The sequence below is a fragment of the Polyergus mexicanus genome, unplaced genomic scaffold (assembly GCF_030449975.1).
Source record: "Polyergus mexicanus isolate NDT 795.1 unplaced genomic scaffold, iyPolMexi1.0 SCAF_16, whole genome shotgun sequence".
NCBI lineage: Eukaryota > Metazoa > Arthropoda > Insecta > Hymenoptera > Formicidae > Polyergus > Polyergus mexicanus.
The window spans coordinates 2,123,269-2,144,503 of NW_027223336.1; the positions used below are offsets into that span (position 1 = coordinate 2,123,269).

General features: G+C 34.4%; 1 protein-coding gene across 2 annotated transcripts in view; it reads left to right on the plus strand.

Annotated features, from left to right (window-relative positions):
* Positions 1 to 364: 364 nt before the first annotated feature.
* Rhp (GTP-Rho-binding protein rhophilin) overlaps positions 365 to 21,235 on the plus strand; it is a 29,727-nt gene continuing 8,856 nt past the window's right edge. The window contains exons 1-2 of one of the 2 annotated variants that reach the window (XM_070308998.1): positions 365 to 993; positions 21,076 to 21,191. In XM_070308998.1, coding sequence (XP_070165099.1) covers positions 925 to 993; positions 21,076 to 21,191 — 185 coding nt within the window. In that variant the 5' untranslated portion in view covers positions 365 to 924. Of the gene's footprint in view, positions 994 to 19,745; positions 20,159 to 21,075; positions 21,192 to 21,235 lie in introns of those variants that run through there. The other variant, XM_070308997.1, reaches the window with a different exon arrangement.

A 21,235-nucleotide genomic window follows, 5' to 3' on the forward strand; every position in this document is an offset into this window, starting at 1 on the left:
AACGTATATTATCGGCTACCCGGTAAGGAGGATTTAAGAGCATCTGCGAAAAACTGAAATAGAATATACCGGAAGGGCGGAAAATAGGAAAAGCATTTTCAAAAAGAACCTATACAAACATTCCTGAAAAAAAGGATTAACCGACACGCGATTATCGGAAACTCTCTGACAATAAGATCGACAGTAAATAACGCGACCAATGGCCATTGGTTAGCATGGTGCATTGTACATGGGGACTTGCAATGGGCTCGCATCGATGCGAAGGTTGGTATGTGTACGTGTGTACGTGTGCGGTACTGCAGGGGCGCGCCGCTGCGTCGCCAGCGCTCCGAGAGTGCGCGACAGTTCAACACGAGCGGTCGCGTGGTACGCGTCTCGTCGTCTCGCCGCGTATCACGCGCCTCCGTTACGTACGATTGATGCACGGATTTGACGTTCGGCTCGCGATCGGGATTACCCACTGTGTCCGAGCAACGTGAACATAGCGCGAGTCCTGCCGAGCCGAGCGCGATGCCGGAGCAGTCGCCGAGGAGGCGCAGCGTTGTTTCGCGCCAATTATTGTTAACCTCCCCGCGGCGGTTTCATCGTTGATCCCCTCTTCCCCCTCGCTCGATATCGACCCGCGCTTCGATTTTCCCGGCCGATCGACGAAATCGAGAGTCGCGCGCGGTACAGTTTTACTTCGCTTTCGAAGCAACGTGGTCGGGAAGAGGAGTCACGCGAACGGACGAGTGCACGAGGATCGCGACGGTTACACCACGATTCAAATTCGTCGCGGCCTGAAACCCTCGCGAGTTATTAGCCGGCGCGTCACGTTCGATTATTCGTCAAAGTGTTACGAATGATGCTTGGTACACGCGAATCTATTAGTGTTCTCGGATAGTGTTCGGAGTTCTTGATCGATAGGGACGAAATAATGCCACAATGAATATTCCGATCGTGGCAGGGGACATCGTCGACGATGGCGGCTTCAACCGGCCGCGATTCGTTCGGGTAAGTTGACATGTATATTACTACGCTGTATTTCTATCGAATTTCACGGTCTCGTGATTTTGAATTGGCAAAGCTATCGCGCGTCTTTCAACGCCTCAAGGATGATCGTTAAATTTCGCTTTTAATGACGCGAAATTAATACGTCGTGGAAATTGTGCGGATGTGATGACCCATGGTGCGTGTCTATATATTTTCATCGATCTGCCGGATGATCGCTGTCAAAGACCCGTGTTTCACTTTCACTTTCGTTTCTATGTAACGATGCATTCAGGGTCGCGTTTACCGCTAAACGCTACCGTCTGTTACTGAAATCAATTTTGCCTGAGTTTCCTTGATACGTCGTATTTAGCGATAATTATATCCGATATTTAAGATAAAAATAAACTCGAGTCTCTCGAACACGCAAGACGAGGAAGAAAAGGCAATTTACCTATGGAAAGTAAATTATTTATAGAAAATAAATTTAATATAATTTTGCCAAATTTATATCAGACAACTACGACGATAAAACGAAGAGAAAAATTTTAAGAAGTTAAAGATTTATTTGTAACACTACGCTCATAAATAATGAGCATTCTTCGAGCACAGATGCGATATCACTGTGCAAAGAAACGTACGACATATTAAACACACGTGCGTCGCATGCATATCTTAAAGTTTCATCGCGACGAACATCCGAATAGAATTATATTATAGTATAAAACTCGTGGTCGCGCATAATAATTTCAAACCATAAAAAGCAAATTTAACAAATTAATAATAAGAAATTATGAATCGCCTTGTCGAAAAAATTAGCATTCTTCTCAATTTCTTAAGTTTTTTTTTTTTATATATATACTTCGGACAACATTTTTCTCCGAAATAAAATATTCTGGATATTTTTTTGTTTTTAAAGTCATACACGAAAGGATAATCTATTATAAGAAGTCAAAAATTACTTCGAAACAAGAATCTTGTGCGTGAAATTATGTAGCTTCCTTTTCTTGTGTTATTTAACAAATCGTCAGGAAACGTAAACAAGGTAATATTGCATCTGATAATACGCGAAAAAAACAGCTGCTCGAAATATAATTTTTTTTTTCATCATCCGCGTATGGGGATGACTCTTACTAGCCCGCGATTATTTAAATTTGTGATAATTTTTTTTTCATGAAATGTTTTTATTTCTTCGTAAATACGAGAGAATATATGATAAAATTAATGAAAGTAATACGGATATTTCTTTCGTTATTTCTTGTCAGATATTACGTACACTTTATATACGTAAACTTCAGATACTTAAACTGCATAAATGAATCGCGAGATATCAAGTGCAGTCGCATGTTTTTAATCCACGGGAAATTCTACGAAAATTCTATGAAACTACGATATACTATTACTGTTATCATCGTGGAAAAAAGATAACGACACCTGCCACTCAAATAACTACAAAGCAGAAACTTTTTATATCAATCGTATACTCATTAATATCACGTTATATTCAATTATTTTACATTAGAATATTATTTTTAATTTACACATTATTGCGTTCATTGTATGTCTCGTACTATTGAATATCTAGTAAAAATATTTTTTATAAAAATTGGAATTCGATAATTTTATTTATAGATATGAGAATATAATGTCCAAGTTTAAGACCGTTTTATCGCGTATAACAAGCGTTCGTTAAACTTAATCTATGTATAATGTATACTTTCAGAAAAAGCTGTGCTAATTTTAAAACAGATAAAGGAATAAATATTACAATAAATTTTTGTATCTTGATAAGAATAGGAGAACGTGTCGTGTTTTTTACACCCCGCGGCTCTTGCATACTTAGGCTTCATCCGATTCGCGTAATTGCTTTAACAAGATGTACATCGTGAAATAGCACGTGTCTGCCATTGTTATCCCGCCTTCGTAAGAATCCGTATCTTCCCACTCGACTCCTAAATATAAGCGATAAAATCGTACTCGCGTAGACGTAATTACTTTTCGATCAAATACCACACAATTTTGATAGCCATAGAAATGCTCGTTTAGTCTGAGCTTCTTAAATTCCAACATATACTCAAAACTGAAATGATCGTTTAAATTTTAGGTCGCCATATTTCTCAATTGAAAAATTATAGACCAATTTTTTTATGAATCTTTTTTTTTTTTTTTTTTTGTTATCTGTAAATATTTATTCTATATAAATAGAACGTGATAATATTATCAATATAGTCTGAACTTTTTTCTCAATTGAAAAATTATAGATCAATTTTTTTTTATAAATCTTTCTTTTCGTTAGAATCTATAAATATCTCTTCTATATAAATAGAACGCGATAATATTATCAAGATAAAATCCAAGAAATATTAAACATTGTTTTGCCAAAAAATTGTTGATTATCTGGCAATGTAGCGGGATTCATATTTATTGTAATATTTTGTTGCTAATTAAGCTAATTAAATGTAAAATTATAAATCGCCTTAATCGTGTCTCGTGTATGCCATGCTGATCTATATGCGAATATCCAGATCATTATAAATTGTAATCTTTCTCTTCACGGAACTTACGTCATATTTACGTCATAAAAAATAAATTGAAAAACTTTACGGTGCGGGAAACGGTTATATATAATATTCTAGTGGCAAATTCCATAGATATACATTAATGATGCATTTACTGAACAAGTGCTTACTGATTATTAAGATGTGAAATGTTTTATCGCGCATCCAAACGACGTTATCTGTGTCACCGTGAGAGACACCACGATAGAGATTCTTCTTAGAAATATCTAACACAAGTTACATTGTTTGTAGAAGAAACTTTCTCACGCGAAGTATCATAACTTTATTATCTATTTAAAAATTTTTTTTTTTTTTTTTAATAGCTTTTTATATTTATAATATTCTTTTAATATATTTTAGTCAACTATATGCAAACAAAAGTATTTGTAAGCGTATCCTTTGCGAATCAGACAGACGATTATAAATTATCACTCGAGTTAATAAAAAATTATCTTTATCAGAAAGAAATATTTTTCTCCCTTCCCAAAAAATTGCGTTCGCAGATTTTTCTTTCGTAATAAAAATTATCATAACATAGTTACATTCGATTACGAGAATGGAAGTATCACGAATGAAAGGGTTAAATGTCGCTCGCATATCTGCTAAATGCGCACGAAGGCAAAACGATGTAACGTTCACCTCGCGGTTAGCCTCGTTCGAAAGTGGAGTAACGCGCGCAAGGTCGACGGCGACCCAGCCGACCGGCCGCCGCGTGTCTCGCTTACGTACGTCGCTTCTTCGTGCTCTCGGCTCGCGTCGCACGACAGCGAACGTGCCCGTATTGTCACCGCTCCGTCACCGTATTGAGAAGAACGGGAGTAAATTTTCGCGCTATCTCCGACCGCGATCGAAATACGCTCCGTCCTTTGCCGCGCCCGCGCCGTATCTTAGCCTACCGTACCGGAAGTCGCGAGATGCGTAACGTACACCTGTTTTTTTTTTTCCTATCTCTCATATCTATCATACGTGTAATACTCTTGTGCTTTAAACAAACATCTTAATTTGATTACATAATTTTAATTGACCTATCAATATGTATATACAAATAATTAGATAATTGAAATATTCTTTTAAGAGTATATATTTATATTTATATTATTATTTTAATATTAACAGTATTATTTAAATTAATAAATATGAATTATTGTCGCACATCTGATTTTACTGATAAGTAATAGGTTTTGTCTCTCTCTCTTTTTCTTTCTCTCTCATAGGATATTTAATTTCCTATAGGATGGTATAATTATTATATTTTCTATTTACTATATTGTAACAATCGGATAGATATATTAATTAAAGTTACTACTGCTACTGTTACTTTTTCTAATTATTATGTTACAAAGATATATCTGTTAATCAGAATATTACGTTTGAATATCTGAATTTTTTCGCTTCGGATTTTTTGATCTCCTAATTTTTGTTTTCGTAAGAAACTATTTATATATTTACTATTTTTATTATTTATTAGTGTCACAAGTGATATAAGAATATAAAGAAATCGTTAGGTACGATACGTTAATATACCAATTTTTCTGTATTATAGAGATGTAAATAGAGGAATACAACGTGGAATTGCATTGCGGTACACGAGTAAATTCTAGTTATCCATGAAATCATCCACTATGGAATTCTCGAAATGTAGTTTGCATCGAGGAATCTGCGGTATGAGTTGCTTTCTCATGCTACGAATATAGAAACAGACGTAAGAAATAACCCTTTCTTATATCCAAGAAAATAAATATGTAATCAGAAATTTATAATCAAATGATTCATATAACATACATTTACATTATCCGAATCTTATCTCAGCAAGAAGATAATAACTTTTATATTGCGCTTGCAGAGATTACATTCTTTGAATAAATATTTTATAAAATAAATTTTTTTTTTTTTTTTTTTTTTTTTATTCTCACAATGTCACTAAATTACAGTCATCCTTTATTATTTGGCAAAAATACTTTATATATCGTGAAGAATTTCTGATAAAGTTTAAAAATTTCTGATTTCTGATTAAGTTTAAAAATTAAAAACTTGCAACTTTATAATTAACAAGAGAAGAAAGAAAGGGAGTGAAAGTAATAAATATAAAAATAAAATTTTATTACAACAGGGTCATGTTGGAATAAAAGTAAATGTAAAAGATTGAAAATCGAAAAGGATTATTCACAATCGCGTGTACAGGTTGATATTGCCTAGAGAAAAAGACCGGCTAGGGCACGTTCTTTGTTATCTGGCGCCTACCGTATGTTGTCGTCTGGCACCAAGTCATCAATGGGGCAAGGGACGCGTCGCGACTGCAATTACAAATCGATGAGCTGGCACGTGCTTCCCCTGAACAAGTGACTAACATGTTCCTCGAGGGATAATCTAAAATCTGTCGTATTCAGCTGTATTTCCTTTTCCTTGCAATTTTATTTCGCCTCTTTTTCCCTTTATCGTCTGAACGACAACGAGGTAAAAATCATGTAAGGACGTTAAACCACGTATAACAATTTAACCCGCTACTTCGATTTATCATATATTTTTCTGTATGTGTTTATTATACAGCGTTAAAATAAAAAAAAAAAAAAAAAGAAATTTAGTAAAATTAGAATTTAGATGAAAGAAACATTAAAAAATGAAATTGTAATAATTAATTATTAAACTTTTATAAAATTAATAATATTATTTATTAGTATTATACTTTTGTAAATTTAGAATCGAATTAAACGATTTGAAGTAAACTTCGAATTTTTTGTTGAATATATATGCAGAATGTTCAAAAATTTGTAATGACATTCCTTGATTCATATTTTATATCGCTGGTTTTGTTTATTGCAAGACAATATACGGTGAGTAGAATAGAAAGCGAGACAACTCGATACGATACTCGATTGAGCGCTTTAATAACGTATGCCAGCGGTGTGCTCGCGTGAGTCACGCTGGCGCAGCTGTCGCCCCTTCCGGTGCTCCCAAACGACGAAGAAGCTGCTTCTTCGCGTTTTCCTCTTCCTCGGTTGATGCCGCGCAAGCAATGTGTCTTGCGTGAGTCACGTCACACCGCGTAATCGCACGCGCCGTCGACACGCGGTGCGTTTTCGTGCCTCCAAATGCAAAACACGATTCGCGTCGTGGTCACTCGTTAACCTTGCCACGGTGCTCGATTTTATTGCGTACTTAAGATGCTCGAAAACAACGACGTTATGTCATTAACGGAGGTTAATAGACAGCGGTTCCTATCCGGCATGCGATTGAAACTGAAATCATTGTTGGACCTTTCAAACATTTTGATTAAAGTTACAATTTTTATGATTATAATATCATATTTATAAAATATTAAATTTTGTTCGTTATATTTAATCAGTTCATCCGGTTTTTTTTTTTTTTTTTTTTTTTTTCAGAGAAAGACTTGATTTATTACCAGTTTAAGTTTGATAACGTGCCAAAAAAATTATCAATATATCTATATATTACTGATATCAACTTTTGTAGGTAACATGAGAAATACATTAGATAACTATGATCGCGATTGATAACTGTATCAAGTTAACTATGACACTTGTGTCTAAAATCGGGTTTTTTAATGAATATTTTCATTTGCAGCCATAAGGAAAGATAAGCGACCATTATAAACTAGCTATGCCGCTATAAATGAGCAGGACACGCTTCATATAAAAAGAAATGAAATCGTGCACAGGTGCACTAGTTTGCATGCATCGCGTTAAACTACCATAACGCGAGATTGCTGATATGAAAAAATACAATAATCATGCAGCGCGTCGTAAATTGCAATTCGATCTCGACGTCGAGCTTGATATTTCACCATCGTCGCAAATCGTCGTTTAGAGCGCATTCGAGTTTTATGCACGAATATATTTCATTGTTTTATCAGACAGGCGGAAATCGATCGATTCTTTCGCAATCGATTACATAATATGAAAACGGGGCAAGCATTTTTTTTTTTTTTTGAAAGTCAAAAATTTTTACGATCTTGATATTCGCCGAATCTTAGAATTCACGTCCCATTAACGGATGACGGAAAAATCGCTGTTTCCGAGTGAATTAATCATCGCGAGCGCCTTTCTCTCATCACCGTTCTTTCAGTAACGACGTCGGCTTTCCATTACGCGACTTTCGATTTGCAACGTTGAATAGATTTTACATTTTGCATTCTCCAAATTTATGTCCATTTTAAACCGCATAATTTCCATGTAAATCCATGTGAAGGTGTGTCGCAATCGGAAACCCAACCCCGGATGCGAATGAAAGTTCGATTGCTGCCATTGATGCTCTCTAACACATAACGAATTTAGATCACGAATAAATAAACTCGCATTATTGTAAAAATGAGAAAATTTTAGTAAATTACAATTTAATCAATAATACGAAATTAAATAAGAAAAATTAAAGACAGATAGATGTTAAGTTAAAATCATATATATATATATATATAGTATGACATTTACTCAATTTAATTGTAGTATATTACTAGCTATATATTTAATTAAAGTATATATTTTAATAAACTTATATAATTAATTAAAATGATATTAATTACTGATATTTTACGTAGCAATTCGTTTCTTTTCACAAACAGATTTGGCGTTAAAATTCCAAGTTATTCTGGCTTCGTAATACATACATATATAAAGTGATGACATTCTAGTCTCATCGGCTTGAAATATCGAAGTGCAAATAAATACTTCTACAGAACTACCTCTGAAGAAAAGGTCTTGCAACCATCTGTTGCATCCAACTCAATCATCGCAGCGGTTGAATAAATATGCGAGATCGCAAACTTGTGTAACTAAAAGCAGGATTTGTTACAAAGTCTTCTGAGTATTATTTGAATAAATAATGCAAAAGAGAGTATTGTTCGTCATAAAAATGATTATTTAGCATTTTATGCATAATAAAATTATGAATAATAAATAATTATTATTTGTTTTTATTATGAAAGAAGAATTATTAATTATACATTTAATTATACATTTCAATATTTTCGAATATGTTGGCCATATCTTTGTCTAAAATTACTCTAAGATCTCCCTATATGTAATTTCAAGAATAGTTCACGTTCACATGACATTTGCAATCACGATAATATAACACTAACGACGAATATGTATTTTTATCGTGACTCTGATCAGTACCATATGATGAAAAGATAGCAATCAAAAAATAGCATTATCACCGTATACTTTTCTACAAGAACATATTATATTATTCTCAAGTATCACAAAAACGTTAATTTGAGAGTTTAATCCTTGGGTATTATTTTTGGTAATTAAATCTTACTATGAACATAATTTTAATGTTATAAGAAAATATTATAATATTATAATATTTTACATTTAGTTACCAGGAATAGTTTTTGATGATAAGCAAAAAAAAAAAAAAAAATATTTAGTTAGTATTTTTTAGTTCACTGACAATGAGAAAGGTTTTCGATAATAAAACTCTGCGGTCGACATTTAATGCAATCATCGTATTAATTTATCTCATAATAACAGAAAATTACATTGTGTCAACAATTGGACTACTTTGCTGAACAACATAATGATTGATATTTTAACGAAAATTGAGATTTGCTTAGTTTTACGACTTTTTAATTATTGTAATAATAAAAAGTAAATATTACAATAAATTAATTTTTTCTATCGATAAAATCGATTAGTTTCTAATGATTATATTTTCTGAGATGATTATTAAAGATAAACAAATATCTCTCGCCCATATCTCTTGTTTTTAATAATTTTATACGTATAATCTTATAAAAAGATTTATAATAATATTATTAATATTTATCACATACATGAAACATATAATAGTAGTGTTATACATATAATTACATCAATGAAGCTATTAATATTTTTTTTTTTAATAAATGATACTTTAAGAAAATGATATAAAGTTTACGATAGATAAAATATTTATTATGATTTTCGTAAAAAGATATGATATTACCAGATAACATTTTCTATGAAATAGCTGAATTATCTCAGTATATACAAAATCACACGTATGTATTGACCACAACTTCTTTGAAGGATGTCGAAAGTTTGGGAAGATTTCTGACATGAAGAAATTTATCATAATCTCGCGGTATATTTCCCCTTCCTCTCTTCCACCTTCTTATACCATGAATGTTCCACGGTAGGCCGCATAGCAGACCCATCCTCACGATCGGGCCCCATCCCTACTCCTTTTTCTGCTCACCCTTTCCTTTTTCCCTTTCGCCGAACGATGCCGATCACAAACGATCCCAGCCGAGCTCTAGGTTGCCGCTGATAGATCGTCGTCTACGTCGATCGGAAAGTCGCGTACGCCATCGCGTCGATCGCATCGTTGTCTTCCAACGCGCTTTGAAATTCGGAAATATTTTAAGACTTCCTCAATCTCGTCCTTACGACGACAAGATGTCCGTTCTCCATATCCGACGTTCTGTTTTCCCACGCGAGTTCTCCAGTTTTCTCTAATTCTCCGAGCGTTACGCGAAAAGAAAGAACACCGCTGCTGTCTTCCGTTCGGTAACGCTCTTACGTCTTCGGGATATCGCGACTATTAGGCACGTAGACAGTGCGCGATTTTCATTATTCGCGGGAGCGTTCGTGAATCGTCGGAGTATCTCGCGGATTAAGTATTCGCCGAATATCGGTATACTCGTCGAGAAGAGCCCCTCGCACTTCCGGTCGACCGTGCGAACGACGCGACCGAGAGCACTCCACGGAAACCCCCGCAACGCTCCAGAGATATCTGACGAGTACGACGAAGAGGCAGTCGCGTGTCACTCCTCTCTCGCGAAGGGATACGCGAGAAAGTGCGCGAAGAAACGATTTGGGAAAGCAAGGACACGGATCGAACGGTGAACTCGGATAATCGCGGTTCGCCCTGGCGAACGGACGCGCGAACGATGCTGATACTTCCGGATATAAAACTTCAGGTAAAAATCATCGCTACGTAAAACTGTTACAGACGTTCAGAAGATTAATTGAAGATCTAGAATCTTCTAGATGTCCTTTTGACATTCTTTAGATATTTGTAACATTTGGAAGTCTTAGCCCTCGTAAAAAACATATAAATTAATATGAATTGAAAAAGAATAATATTTTTGTAAAATCGAGCATCTACAATCTCATAAACTCATATTTAAATTTATCATTATTTCCCATAAATTATTAGAACTAAAAAATTTCAAATTTAATATATATATATATATATATATATATACACCGAAAATATATATTAGAAATCTATAACTTTCACAAAATGAAACTTTATCATCTCTTTAATTCACTAGAGCACCTTGCGGATTTGAAAGCACTCGCGAACGGTTCGCAGGGTGAACAATCCTAACGTTCGTGACAATTGGAGTCATTAATTGTTATATACTCCGAAAGAGAAAGTGGAATGAAGTCCTTTACAATGAAGCGAAGCAAATGCTCCTTACGAAAAAATCCGAAACTCAAGATTTTATAATAAAAAGTCTAATGAGAGATTTGAAACTCGTATCTTCACAAAAATATTTTAGATATATATTCTTATATAAAAAATAAAAAAAACTTATGTGAAACATTCGAGCTCATTTTCAGTTCATAATATTCAATAATTTTCTAACGTGTATACGTAATCTCTATTTTTACAAATGTAATTTTAAGGCAGTTTACAGAATAAAATTCTCAGATTTATTTAAGTTGTTATAATCAGCTGATTCGTATAAAACGCCGAGTTGTTTATATCGGTTGAGTGATTATACCCGGATATACGTACATTTTAAATTGAATTATATGCGAATAACAATGGTACGAATTAGGACGAATTGCGGAACACGCGGGATCTAACAGAACCAACCTTTACCACTAGCGAGTTAAATGCGCGCTCAGTGCATTCTCCATACAATTCCCCGGACGTATTACAGGTATACGCACCTACATACATACACGCACTCTTTCGCCATACATTGCCTTTCTCCCTTGGCTTCTTCTCGTGTGGTAATATGTCGAGCATGCGATGATCACGAAGGACACGATAGCCTTGAAGCTGTCAGAAACATGACATTTCTAATTAGATCGATGTAAATCGACACGATCGTGTTCTCCCCTCCCCATAATAAATCATCTTCCTTCTTCTCCGCTTTTACACTCGCGAATTTTTAAGACGGATTCGAAATTCTGATTAATCGATCGATATTGATATGATTTCGCGATTTAATTTATTAATTAATAATGGCAAAATAATCGAGTTGCTTAAGAATTGTTGATGATCGTAATTATTAATAAATAGCTATAAATAGAGCTGAAAAGAGTTATAAAGAGTGACAATAATTCATTTGTTATTGAGCGCATTATCGATGCAGAAATTACGAAATTCAAATAGATTCTCGATTCGTGAAGTATTGCCGCGCGATATATGCGTACACCCTGTATTTTTTTCCATCTGTGATCTCGATGCTACTTCGAGGCGGCCAAGTAAATCGCGCGCTCGACCCCAGCCGGGCATATCCAGCACCAGTACTAAATACGTAATTTCAATTACGGCGTATAGCCGGTGTTTAATACAACTTGGGAGTCATCGACCGACTAAAAATGCGCGTGAAACGCCTCGACGCGGAGCAGCGACGCGGCGCTTGTCGGATGTACTTGGTTGCGTTTCCTGCTGCGTGCCGCTTGTCAGTATCGGCTTCTCTGTTACGCCACGTTAAGACGAGCGCGAAGGGCGACGCCCTTGCTGGCAGATTAGCGAATTGAACGAGCAGGTATCTCGATACCTCTGCCATCTCACTGTATTAACCGTGATGGAGGGAGGAGGGGGAGGGGGGGGGGTAAGGTGGGTACAATTTCTTATTACTTGAAGTGAGATTTTTTTTTTTTTACGTACGATTATAAGGGAGTCTGGAAGAAAATTATATTTGCAATTTTCAACGGGACAGAAGAAAATGTTTATATTTTTTTTTCTTTTATTAATGATACTGATTTTAACAATTTTATTTATATTTATATTTTTTTATATATTATTTGCTAATTGACATTATTGATATATTATTACGAAATTTTTCAAAGTTTTAATATAATAAAGCAATACAACTTTTCAATCAAGTATCGCAAATATGAAAGCAGAACTATGAGATTGATCGATGTACGGGGACATCTTGAGAAAAATGACACGTCCTCGAAAATCAGGATGTCTAGTCATCGGGAATAACGAAGGATGAAGGCTGACAAACAAGCGCGATAATTGCCAGTTGTAAAATTTTAGTCTTTACCAGACCATAACCAGACCATTTTATCATATATGACGTAGATAGAGCCAAGGTCCTGAATATATAAAAGTCTTAAACATACCGAACAGTCCGACGATTTATCTTCTTTAAGAAACTTGATTAAATTGCGACATTGAAGAGAGGACATTAATTTTATAAATTTTATATTGACATATAATTAATATCTATATATTAATAAAATATATTACAAATATATAAAACAAATGTAATTTAAGTCCCGTGAAACTTTGCCCCGTAAATAATCGTGCTCTTGCTGCTACCGGAAGAGGAAAGTGGGTCCCAATCAGAAACGCGTGCACAATTAGACATTCCTGCCATACATGTGGTAAAAGTAGTTATTCGTTCGGCACAGTATGCAGCCAGGGAAAACCACGGTGGAATCTGGCTCTGCCCGTAATATATTATCCCGTCACGACTTTACCGGAAAATGCAGGATTTTAGCTATGTCATACCTAATCATGTCTTCGACTTTCCCTTATACGTGATATTAAAACTCGTACAAATACTGATTTAAAAAAAAAAATATTTTAAGGATAAAACAGCCAAGTTATTCTTGTAAAAAGAAATTTTGAATTATTATCAAATAAGTGTTGCATATATTAACATACGTACATCGTCGAGAGTATGAATAATAAATATATTCTGTTCGATCGTTTATTTTCTTGAAGTACCTTCGTGTAATGTGTAATTCATAAATTTCAGCAAGTTTACCGTCGTTATTGCCATATTTTACGTGCCTCATGTAATGTATTGGAAATGAGAAGATTGAATAAAGCGGCGACATGAGGTCGATAGGCGTATACCTCAGAATTACGATGTATAATCGCTCGTTTCCCACTGCGATGCGCGACGTTGGCGACAGGTGCGTGTTACGAGGCCGCGTAAAATGTGGACGTATCTTATTTCCCGTTCGTCTTCTTCTTCTTCTTCTTCTTCTTCTGAGTCCGTTCGACTACGTCTATGGTATTCGAAAGGGTGGGGATCATTCGCGGCGAATACCGTTACCGAGCTCCTTCTGCGCGATCCCAGCATCTCCTTGCACTCTGAGTACCTGGACCACAAGCGGGATTGCACTAGTCTGCAAACGCTTCCTTTGACATTTCCTCTCTTTGTTGTGATTTTTATTTCATTTTCTTACTCTTTCTTTCACGGAAAATAATGAAATTACTTCACACTAATATCAACATCCGTATCATTACAATTGCGATCAATATTATGAATAATTATCGTTGAAATAAAGTGTGTATAAAAAATTTATGCTTATTTATCTATTAAAATACTTGCGAATTTTGCTTGCGGATCGGCGTCAAATTTTTTATACGGAGATTATACAATATATTAGGCATTTCGGACACAATGAGATGAATAATTCAATAATGATACGATAGTTTTTTTATATCTATTTCTCTAAAAAATATATGTTTTATGTAAGAAAGATTTTGACTTAAACAAACGACAATATTATTTATCAAAATAATATACACAAATCTAGAAAAATTTATGATATAAAATTTTCATAATAAAAAATGATAGGAGGGAAATGATATAGTATAGATAAATGGAAAAAATTCATACTAAAATACTAAATTGTCTGTTTTCAAGTCTTACTGTATGCATATACGTAACATATTACGTATTATGCATCTTCAACAGCGATGTAAGCCAAAAATTTTTCCTTTCTAAAATACCTGATTTACATTATTTTACAAATGAGTAACTCGTATAAGCGACTGAGGAAAGCTGAAGAGAGAAAAGAGAGGGAGACGTTCGTTTAAAAATAAACTTAAAATCGCATTAGCAAACGAGAATGCGGGCCATCGACCGCGTGAAAATCCCGTATGTCGAGGTGTATCGCGACTAATAACTATATGTACGACCATCTGAAGAGAGAGAAGAGCCTTATCACCTATATCGGCGCCTCATCGTGCCGCTTTTACGGGCGTGCGTTTCGTCGAAATCATGCGTATATGTGCGACCGTGAATGCGTACGAGGAGGAGCGCGGCATAACGGGGGAAAAAAAAAAATCATCGTTATAGCCCATCCCCACTATATTATTTACAGAGTTTCTCTCCTTTCACCGAGCGTCGAAGTACGTCTGCGGGACCCATATTCCGGCGACCTCACCTCTCGCGATTAGTCGCCGGGAAGATACGACAGTGGCCGGTCACAAGTCGACAAGTTGCGAACAAAGAATTGAGAGAATAGATCGTCGAATAAATTTCGTCAGAATCGCGTTAAAAGTCATCACAATTAAAAGTGTGAACAGTTTACTTGCGACGATTGACTTGGGTAAAACATGATACACGTAATATAATAATAATGATATATTATAATTTACAAATTTCGAAAATATACATTCATATTTTCCCGTGACAGATGCACGTTTCGGTAACTGTTTGAAAAAAAAAAACGCTACGTTAAATTCCCGTGTAGTTCCGTTAAAAATTACGGTGGTTAAGCGTAAACACACCGTGATGCCGTTTGACCATGAGATCGTCAACATGGAAGATAATAAATCATAATATCATTTACGATTCTCAAATATATACTGTTTTCTACAGACAGATTTATTTGCTAATCGCCAACAACGCTGCATCACAAATTACGTAAATTACCATTAATAAAGAGCATGATCGTTAAATATGTATTCTTATTTGTTCGCGATGCATAGTGCATAACAAATAAATAATAAAAGAAACGCGTTTGCGTATAAAATATTTCCAACACACATTTTTCGAATAATACTTTTTATTTCATAAATTTACATTGGACGAGGTCGTTTATCGAGGTCGTATAAATTAAGCGTTGACAAATTAGGGACATTGGGTATTTGTACGCGTCCTACGTGTCGAACATGGGCGGTATTATGTAATAATGAATTTCTTAAGGTGGATATACATTTAGCGTACGAACAGCGTATGCGAACGTTCGTTATTATCATTCAGCAGATATATTATACGCCGAAGCGAATGCAAACAGAACGTTCGATTCGCATTCGACTCGATTCCCTCATCAGGCGGTACATCAAAGACAATTCGTGCGAGAAAAACGTTCAAAACGTTTCGCATTCGCTGTTCGTTCGCTAAGTGTATACCCACCTTTAAGTCACACGCGGGACTGTCTTAAAATTCTTAAAAAAATGAGAGCGAGGACGTTACAGTTTTAGAAAATTTTAAAGATTTAATATTTAAATTGAATTTCTCCCGTTTTAATTTCGCACATAACAATATACATTACAAAGTATTGATTTTTATTTTAGTATTGAGTTTTACATGATACGATTTATTCATATATTGTATTGGTTCATTTAGATTGCAATATTAAATAATAATTCGCATATCTTATATATTCACAGCCATATTATTTTATTTACTACATTATCGCATTTAAAAATTATCTATTTATGATAACACACACCCACTGTCTTACTATAAATAAATAATATTATTTAATGATGTAATAAAAGAGTTGTTTTTTTATTGCATAATTGAATATTTCGATAATATGTTTAATAAAACTTATTATTTATATATAATATATTTACTAGGGATGATCTCTATATGTGAAAAGAGAATAATATCTAAATTATTATTTTATACGTAATCTAAAAAGAAATGTTTGATATTATATCATTATATCATGCTGATGGTGATTTAATGAAACATTATCCGCGCCCGGATTCCGAAATTTAATTGAACATTCCGTAGGTGATACGTGCGGGTTTTTGACGATTCAGCTGTTTGACGATGGAAGTTGCTCTTTACGCACGGACTCTCAATGTCGATTTATATAGTCCATCGATATCAATTCTGATCGGCCTCGTCTTCGATTCGCTTGGCGAACAGTTACGCGACCGACCAGCTACTGGGCCGCAAGGTTTAATAACGCGCGAGTTACGGTAGATTTAGCGCGCGCGATAACATCCGGCAAAGTCGTTAACGTCGCATATGCATCCGCGCCGCGACACATCCAGTGTCTCGAAACTCTTGAATCTCCTTTCGATTGAAGATCGTTCGATAGTTCGAATTAACGATCAATTCTTTCTCAATGGAGATTCGATGGGACAAATTTCTTTCGTGATTAAATTCTTTTTTTTTTTCTTTTTGATATTAATACGTAGAGCGAAATTTATATAATTTGATAATCTCGGTTTTGATAATCGATCAAATTAATTTATCAATAATTAATCATTATATAAAACACTTAATTTTATTTTATATGTCAATATGCAATTATATACATCATTATAATTCGATATCTATTGATTCAGAATTTGTTCAGCTCTTTGTATCTCTATTTATTCTCTCTCTCTCTCTCTCTCTCTCTCTCTCTCTCTCTCTCTCTCTCTCTTTATATATGTAAAAGTTACAAGATCAGTATTTCTCGTTCTACAGGAAATTGTAACATCGAATTTTTTATAATAAAGATATCAACGTATCATAATATATTTATTAGTAATGCAGGCATAATATTTGCATACATAAAAATTGTATATTTTTTCTAAAATTTCGTATATATATATATATATTTATATTTAAACTACCAATATTTATATCATAAAAAACTCGATGTTACAATTTTCTGTAGAACGAGGAATACTGATCTTGTAACTTTTCTAATTTGACCGACTTAACTATTGTATATCTTATTTAATCCATATTTTTTCCTCACAAAGTATAACATGTGCCGTTGTTCTCTCGCGGTTGAACAAATTGCTATAATTGCATTAAGAAAAAGTCAGTTTTCATGAATTAATCAACGTAAAACGTACATATATACGAAATAAAATTTAATCTGCACAGCTTATGTAACAAATATAATAAACGTTTACGCTTTTAAGTCTACATTGGTACAATCAAAGGATTAGAAAAGAGAGATCGCAAGATTTTTATAAGGTAATATTCTGCCTTATCTTCGCACAAGACAAAAATTATAGAAGATTATAAAACAATATCTCATTTTATCTTTGCGTAAAAGAAAAAAAAAAAAAAGATTTTTTACGACGACCAATGCGCGAACATTGTGAGACGAGTCCTTACCGCGTCCTTCGATTATGTAAAAAAGAATTCCCGTAACTGACGATTCGTTTACTTGGTACTGCACGACGTTATGAAATTATAATGAAGTCGCGAATACGGTATTGCACACAATTCGTAACTCCGAAACTGTATCCAAGGGTAATGGAGTGTTCGGGACGCGCCTTTTGAATTTTACATTGGTTGGCTTGAACGACAGTTATGGATAATCTATCGTTACCTTCGAATCGCGCTTATCGCGTTAGCGAAATGGCTTATTAAGTAGAGTGGAACGGAATTACGGTAACGCGAACACCTAGTCCGCCGTTACGTCGAAAGGCTAAATTGCTTACACTTTATGATTCTCCTCTCTATTTTTATTACTTTCGTAATTCAACCGAGAATTGTTGACTACGCTATCATTTAATAACGTTTAATTAAAGACATTACTAACTGCATAGCATTTCTCCATCTTATGCAAATCTTAGATAATTGAGGATGCAGGTGCAAAAAAAGTCTTATGTTTATTATATATATATATGTTTTTAATTAAATTAAATTAATACATTATATAAATTAAATATTAAAAAGAACGTTGCTTTAATTGAAAACAAATATTTTATTTATTTCAATACATTTTTCGGTATAAAATTAGAGTAATATTAGAGAGCTATGATTTGCTGGATAGTTACGGATTATGTATCTCTATAAGAATAACTAAATAACCTACTTCTCCATCCAGATTTTCCTTGCGATCTGTAACTATTTTATAGTTTGTGTTGAATTAACGAAGATTATGGGGTCTTATCAAAAATTTGAAATGTTAGCAGAATTTATTCTCACCTTATCGATAAAACACAATACGAATTGCATTAATCTACTTTTGGCGCCTTCTTTTTGCGGAAATTTCACTGTGCGAACATTAGCCGTGTCATCGCATAATATATCTTTTCAAAGAAAAAGAAAGAAGAGAAGAGAGAGAGAGAGAGCCGTATTTTATTTAAGACGATAAGACACGACTAGAGATTGACGACCATCGTGCCAAATCGTTTCGACGATGCAAATCATTCGCACTTAAATTTACGCGACGCAATAATCCTCTGACATTTGTGGTAAACCGCATTTTTATTGCATTTTTGTAGTGAAAGCAAGTACATACGATACAAGTGGACCTTAGTATCATACTGCGCATTCATTTAGCTTAAATTATACAAAAAAAAAGAAAGAGCCGAAAAATAAATTACATCAAGATTTTTTACTTTAATCTTTAACAATCGCATTCTGCGAGATGATAAATGCATGCTAAATTGCGATGACGATTTCCAAAAGAATTTGTGTTTCTTTTGGGGAGAAACCAAAGTGTTCTCTATTTTAAATTATTGCTTTTGAAATTATAAATTATATAACTCTTTTGCATCTTCCTGACAAGTTCAATGCTGCCGCATTTTTTAGACCAGCAAAATGTACCCGACAGGATAAAAGGATAAAGCCAAATGTGGAATAACTGGCAAACCAAATCGGATATTATTTTTCTAAATAAATAGGTGATATAGAAGTAATATTTATTTCCTTTTTAATTAATAATGTGATATCGAGTATTTTTTTAATGAGAATTGATGGCTAGTTAACTACTTTTTAACTTTTAGTATTTTTGAAGAACTTATACAGAATATAAAAAGAGAAACTATATAAATACACAAAATATTTATAACTCAGTGTCAATAAAAAATTCTGTTAGAATAACTTGACATTAAGTAAGGAATGATATTTCTTACCGCATTAATGAAAAATTTATTTTGCAAGCCTTTAATTAGCTGTAATAAAAAATGCGGTAGTAATATTTTGTTTCAAACTCCCACAGGGAAAAGATTACCTCCAAATTTGTTAAAATATAAACTTTTTATCGTTTCATATAAACATTACAAAATTCTGTAATAATGAAGCGCGAAGATTACTAATCGGCAACGTTAATTCAAATTTCGTACGTCAGATTTTCTGGATGTCTCATCTTCTTCATATTCCACTTCGTTGACGTAATAATAGTCGGCCATTAGGAAATACCGTATCTTTGCCCGCGTCTCAGAACAGTATCTCCGATGATACGATCGAGATTACCGAATAAATCAGCGCATTCGCGATCATGCTGAAGTGGGTGCACTACTGCCCGTTACCGAGAGATCGTGTGATCGCGTCCTCGGATGCGAAGATGGTCGTTCCGGGCGAGATCACGAGGGACGAGAAGGACGGGAGAAGGGCGACCGACAGAAGAAAGGATAGCGGTGGCACGGTGCGGAGTGCGCGAAATGCGAAAATCACCACGCCGGACTCTATCATGAGGAGATGCTTCCGGTTCGGGGTAAGGAGCAAAGGAAGTCGAACTTGACAGTCGGCTGCACACGGCGGTCTCGAGGTCGACGCGGCTTCGTGTTAACAGCCATGAAAAACCGTATTTCTTTTTCTTTTCTTTTTTTTTTCCCCCGCTTTGGCAGATTGATTATTTTGGCGTCTTTAAGTATTATATCTACTAAGCGTTTATTCTCTGAATCTCTGTGAACGTCTATTTATGCATTCATCTTTTATATATACATAGTTTCAAATGTTGATATAAAAAATAAACTTCTATAATTTGTATATTAATTTTGTGATATCCTGGTATTAATTATCAGGTAATATATTAATTTTTATGATATATGTTGTCCATAATCTGAAATAACTTCTTTTCAAAGCTATTACATTGGATGATATCAAAGGCATAATCATCTCATAATCTTTTTTATAACTATGAATAATTATCATAAGTGTGTAATTATAAATTGTATTCTATGGTATTTCTTCTTTCTGTATATATGTGTGTTATGTAGAAAATTAAATTAGTATTAAAAATGGGGGGGGGGGTATTTAAATGGCAAATATAAACAGAAAGAGATAATTGAATGAATGATCAGGATATATTAAATTCAATTGATGTTAGAATCCTTAAATATACTCTCGATAGATATCATGGAAAAAAAGCTTTCTAGAATTTTTGTATGGAATTCACATCATACATTTCAATATAGACCTAACAAAGAAAATTTTCTGTTCTCACCTATAGACTGGTTTAAACTATGATCTGGAAAAAAAAAAAAAAATAATCGCTGGGCAGAGTTAGGTTGATCAAGGTGATTAGCGGAACTGGTCTTTATCGTTGCGGCAATCCTTGCGGATTATATGATTACGGGCTATATATGATGCGTCGAAGGTATCGCTAACTATGCGTTTCATGGTTCGCAGGGTTCGGATCCGAGGGTAGCGACCTGCAGAGGAAAGCTGCAAAACAAGCGGAGTAAGCTCAACCAAGAGATCAACAAGGAGCTGCGGCTACGAGCAGGTGCCGAGAATCTTTTCAAGTAAGTGTTCTTACGTATATTTCTTATATTAATATTTAATTGTT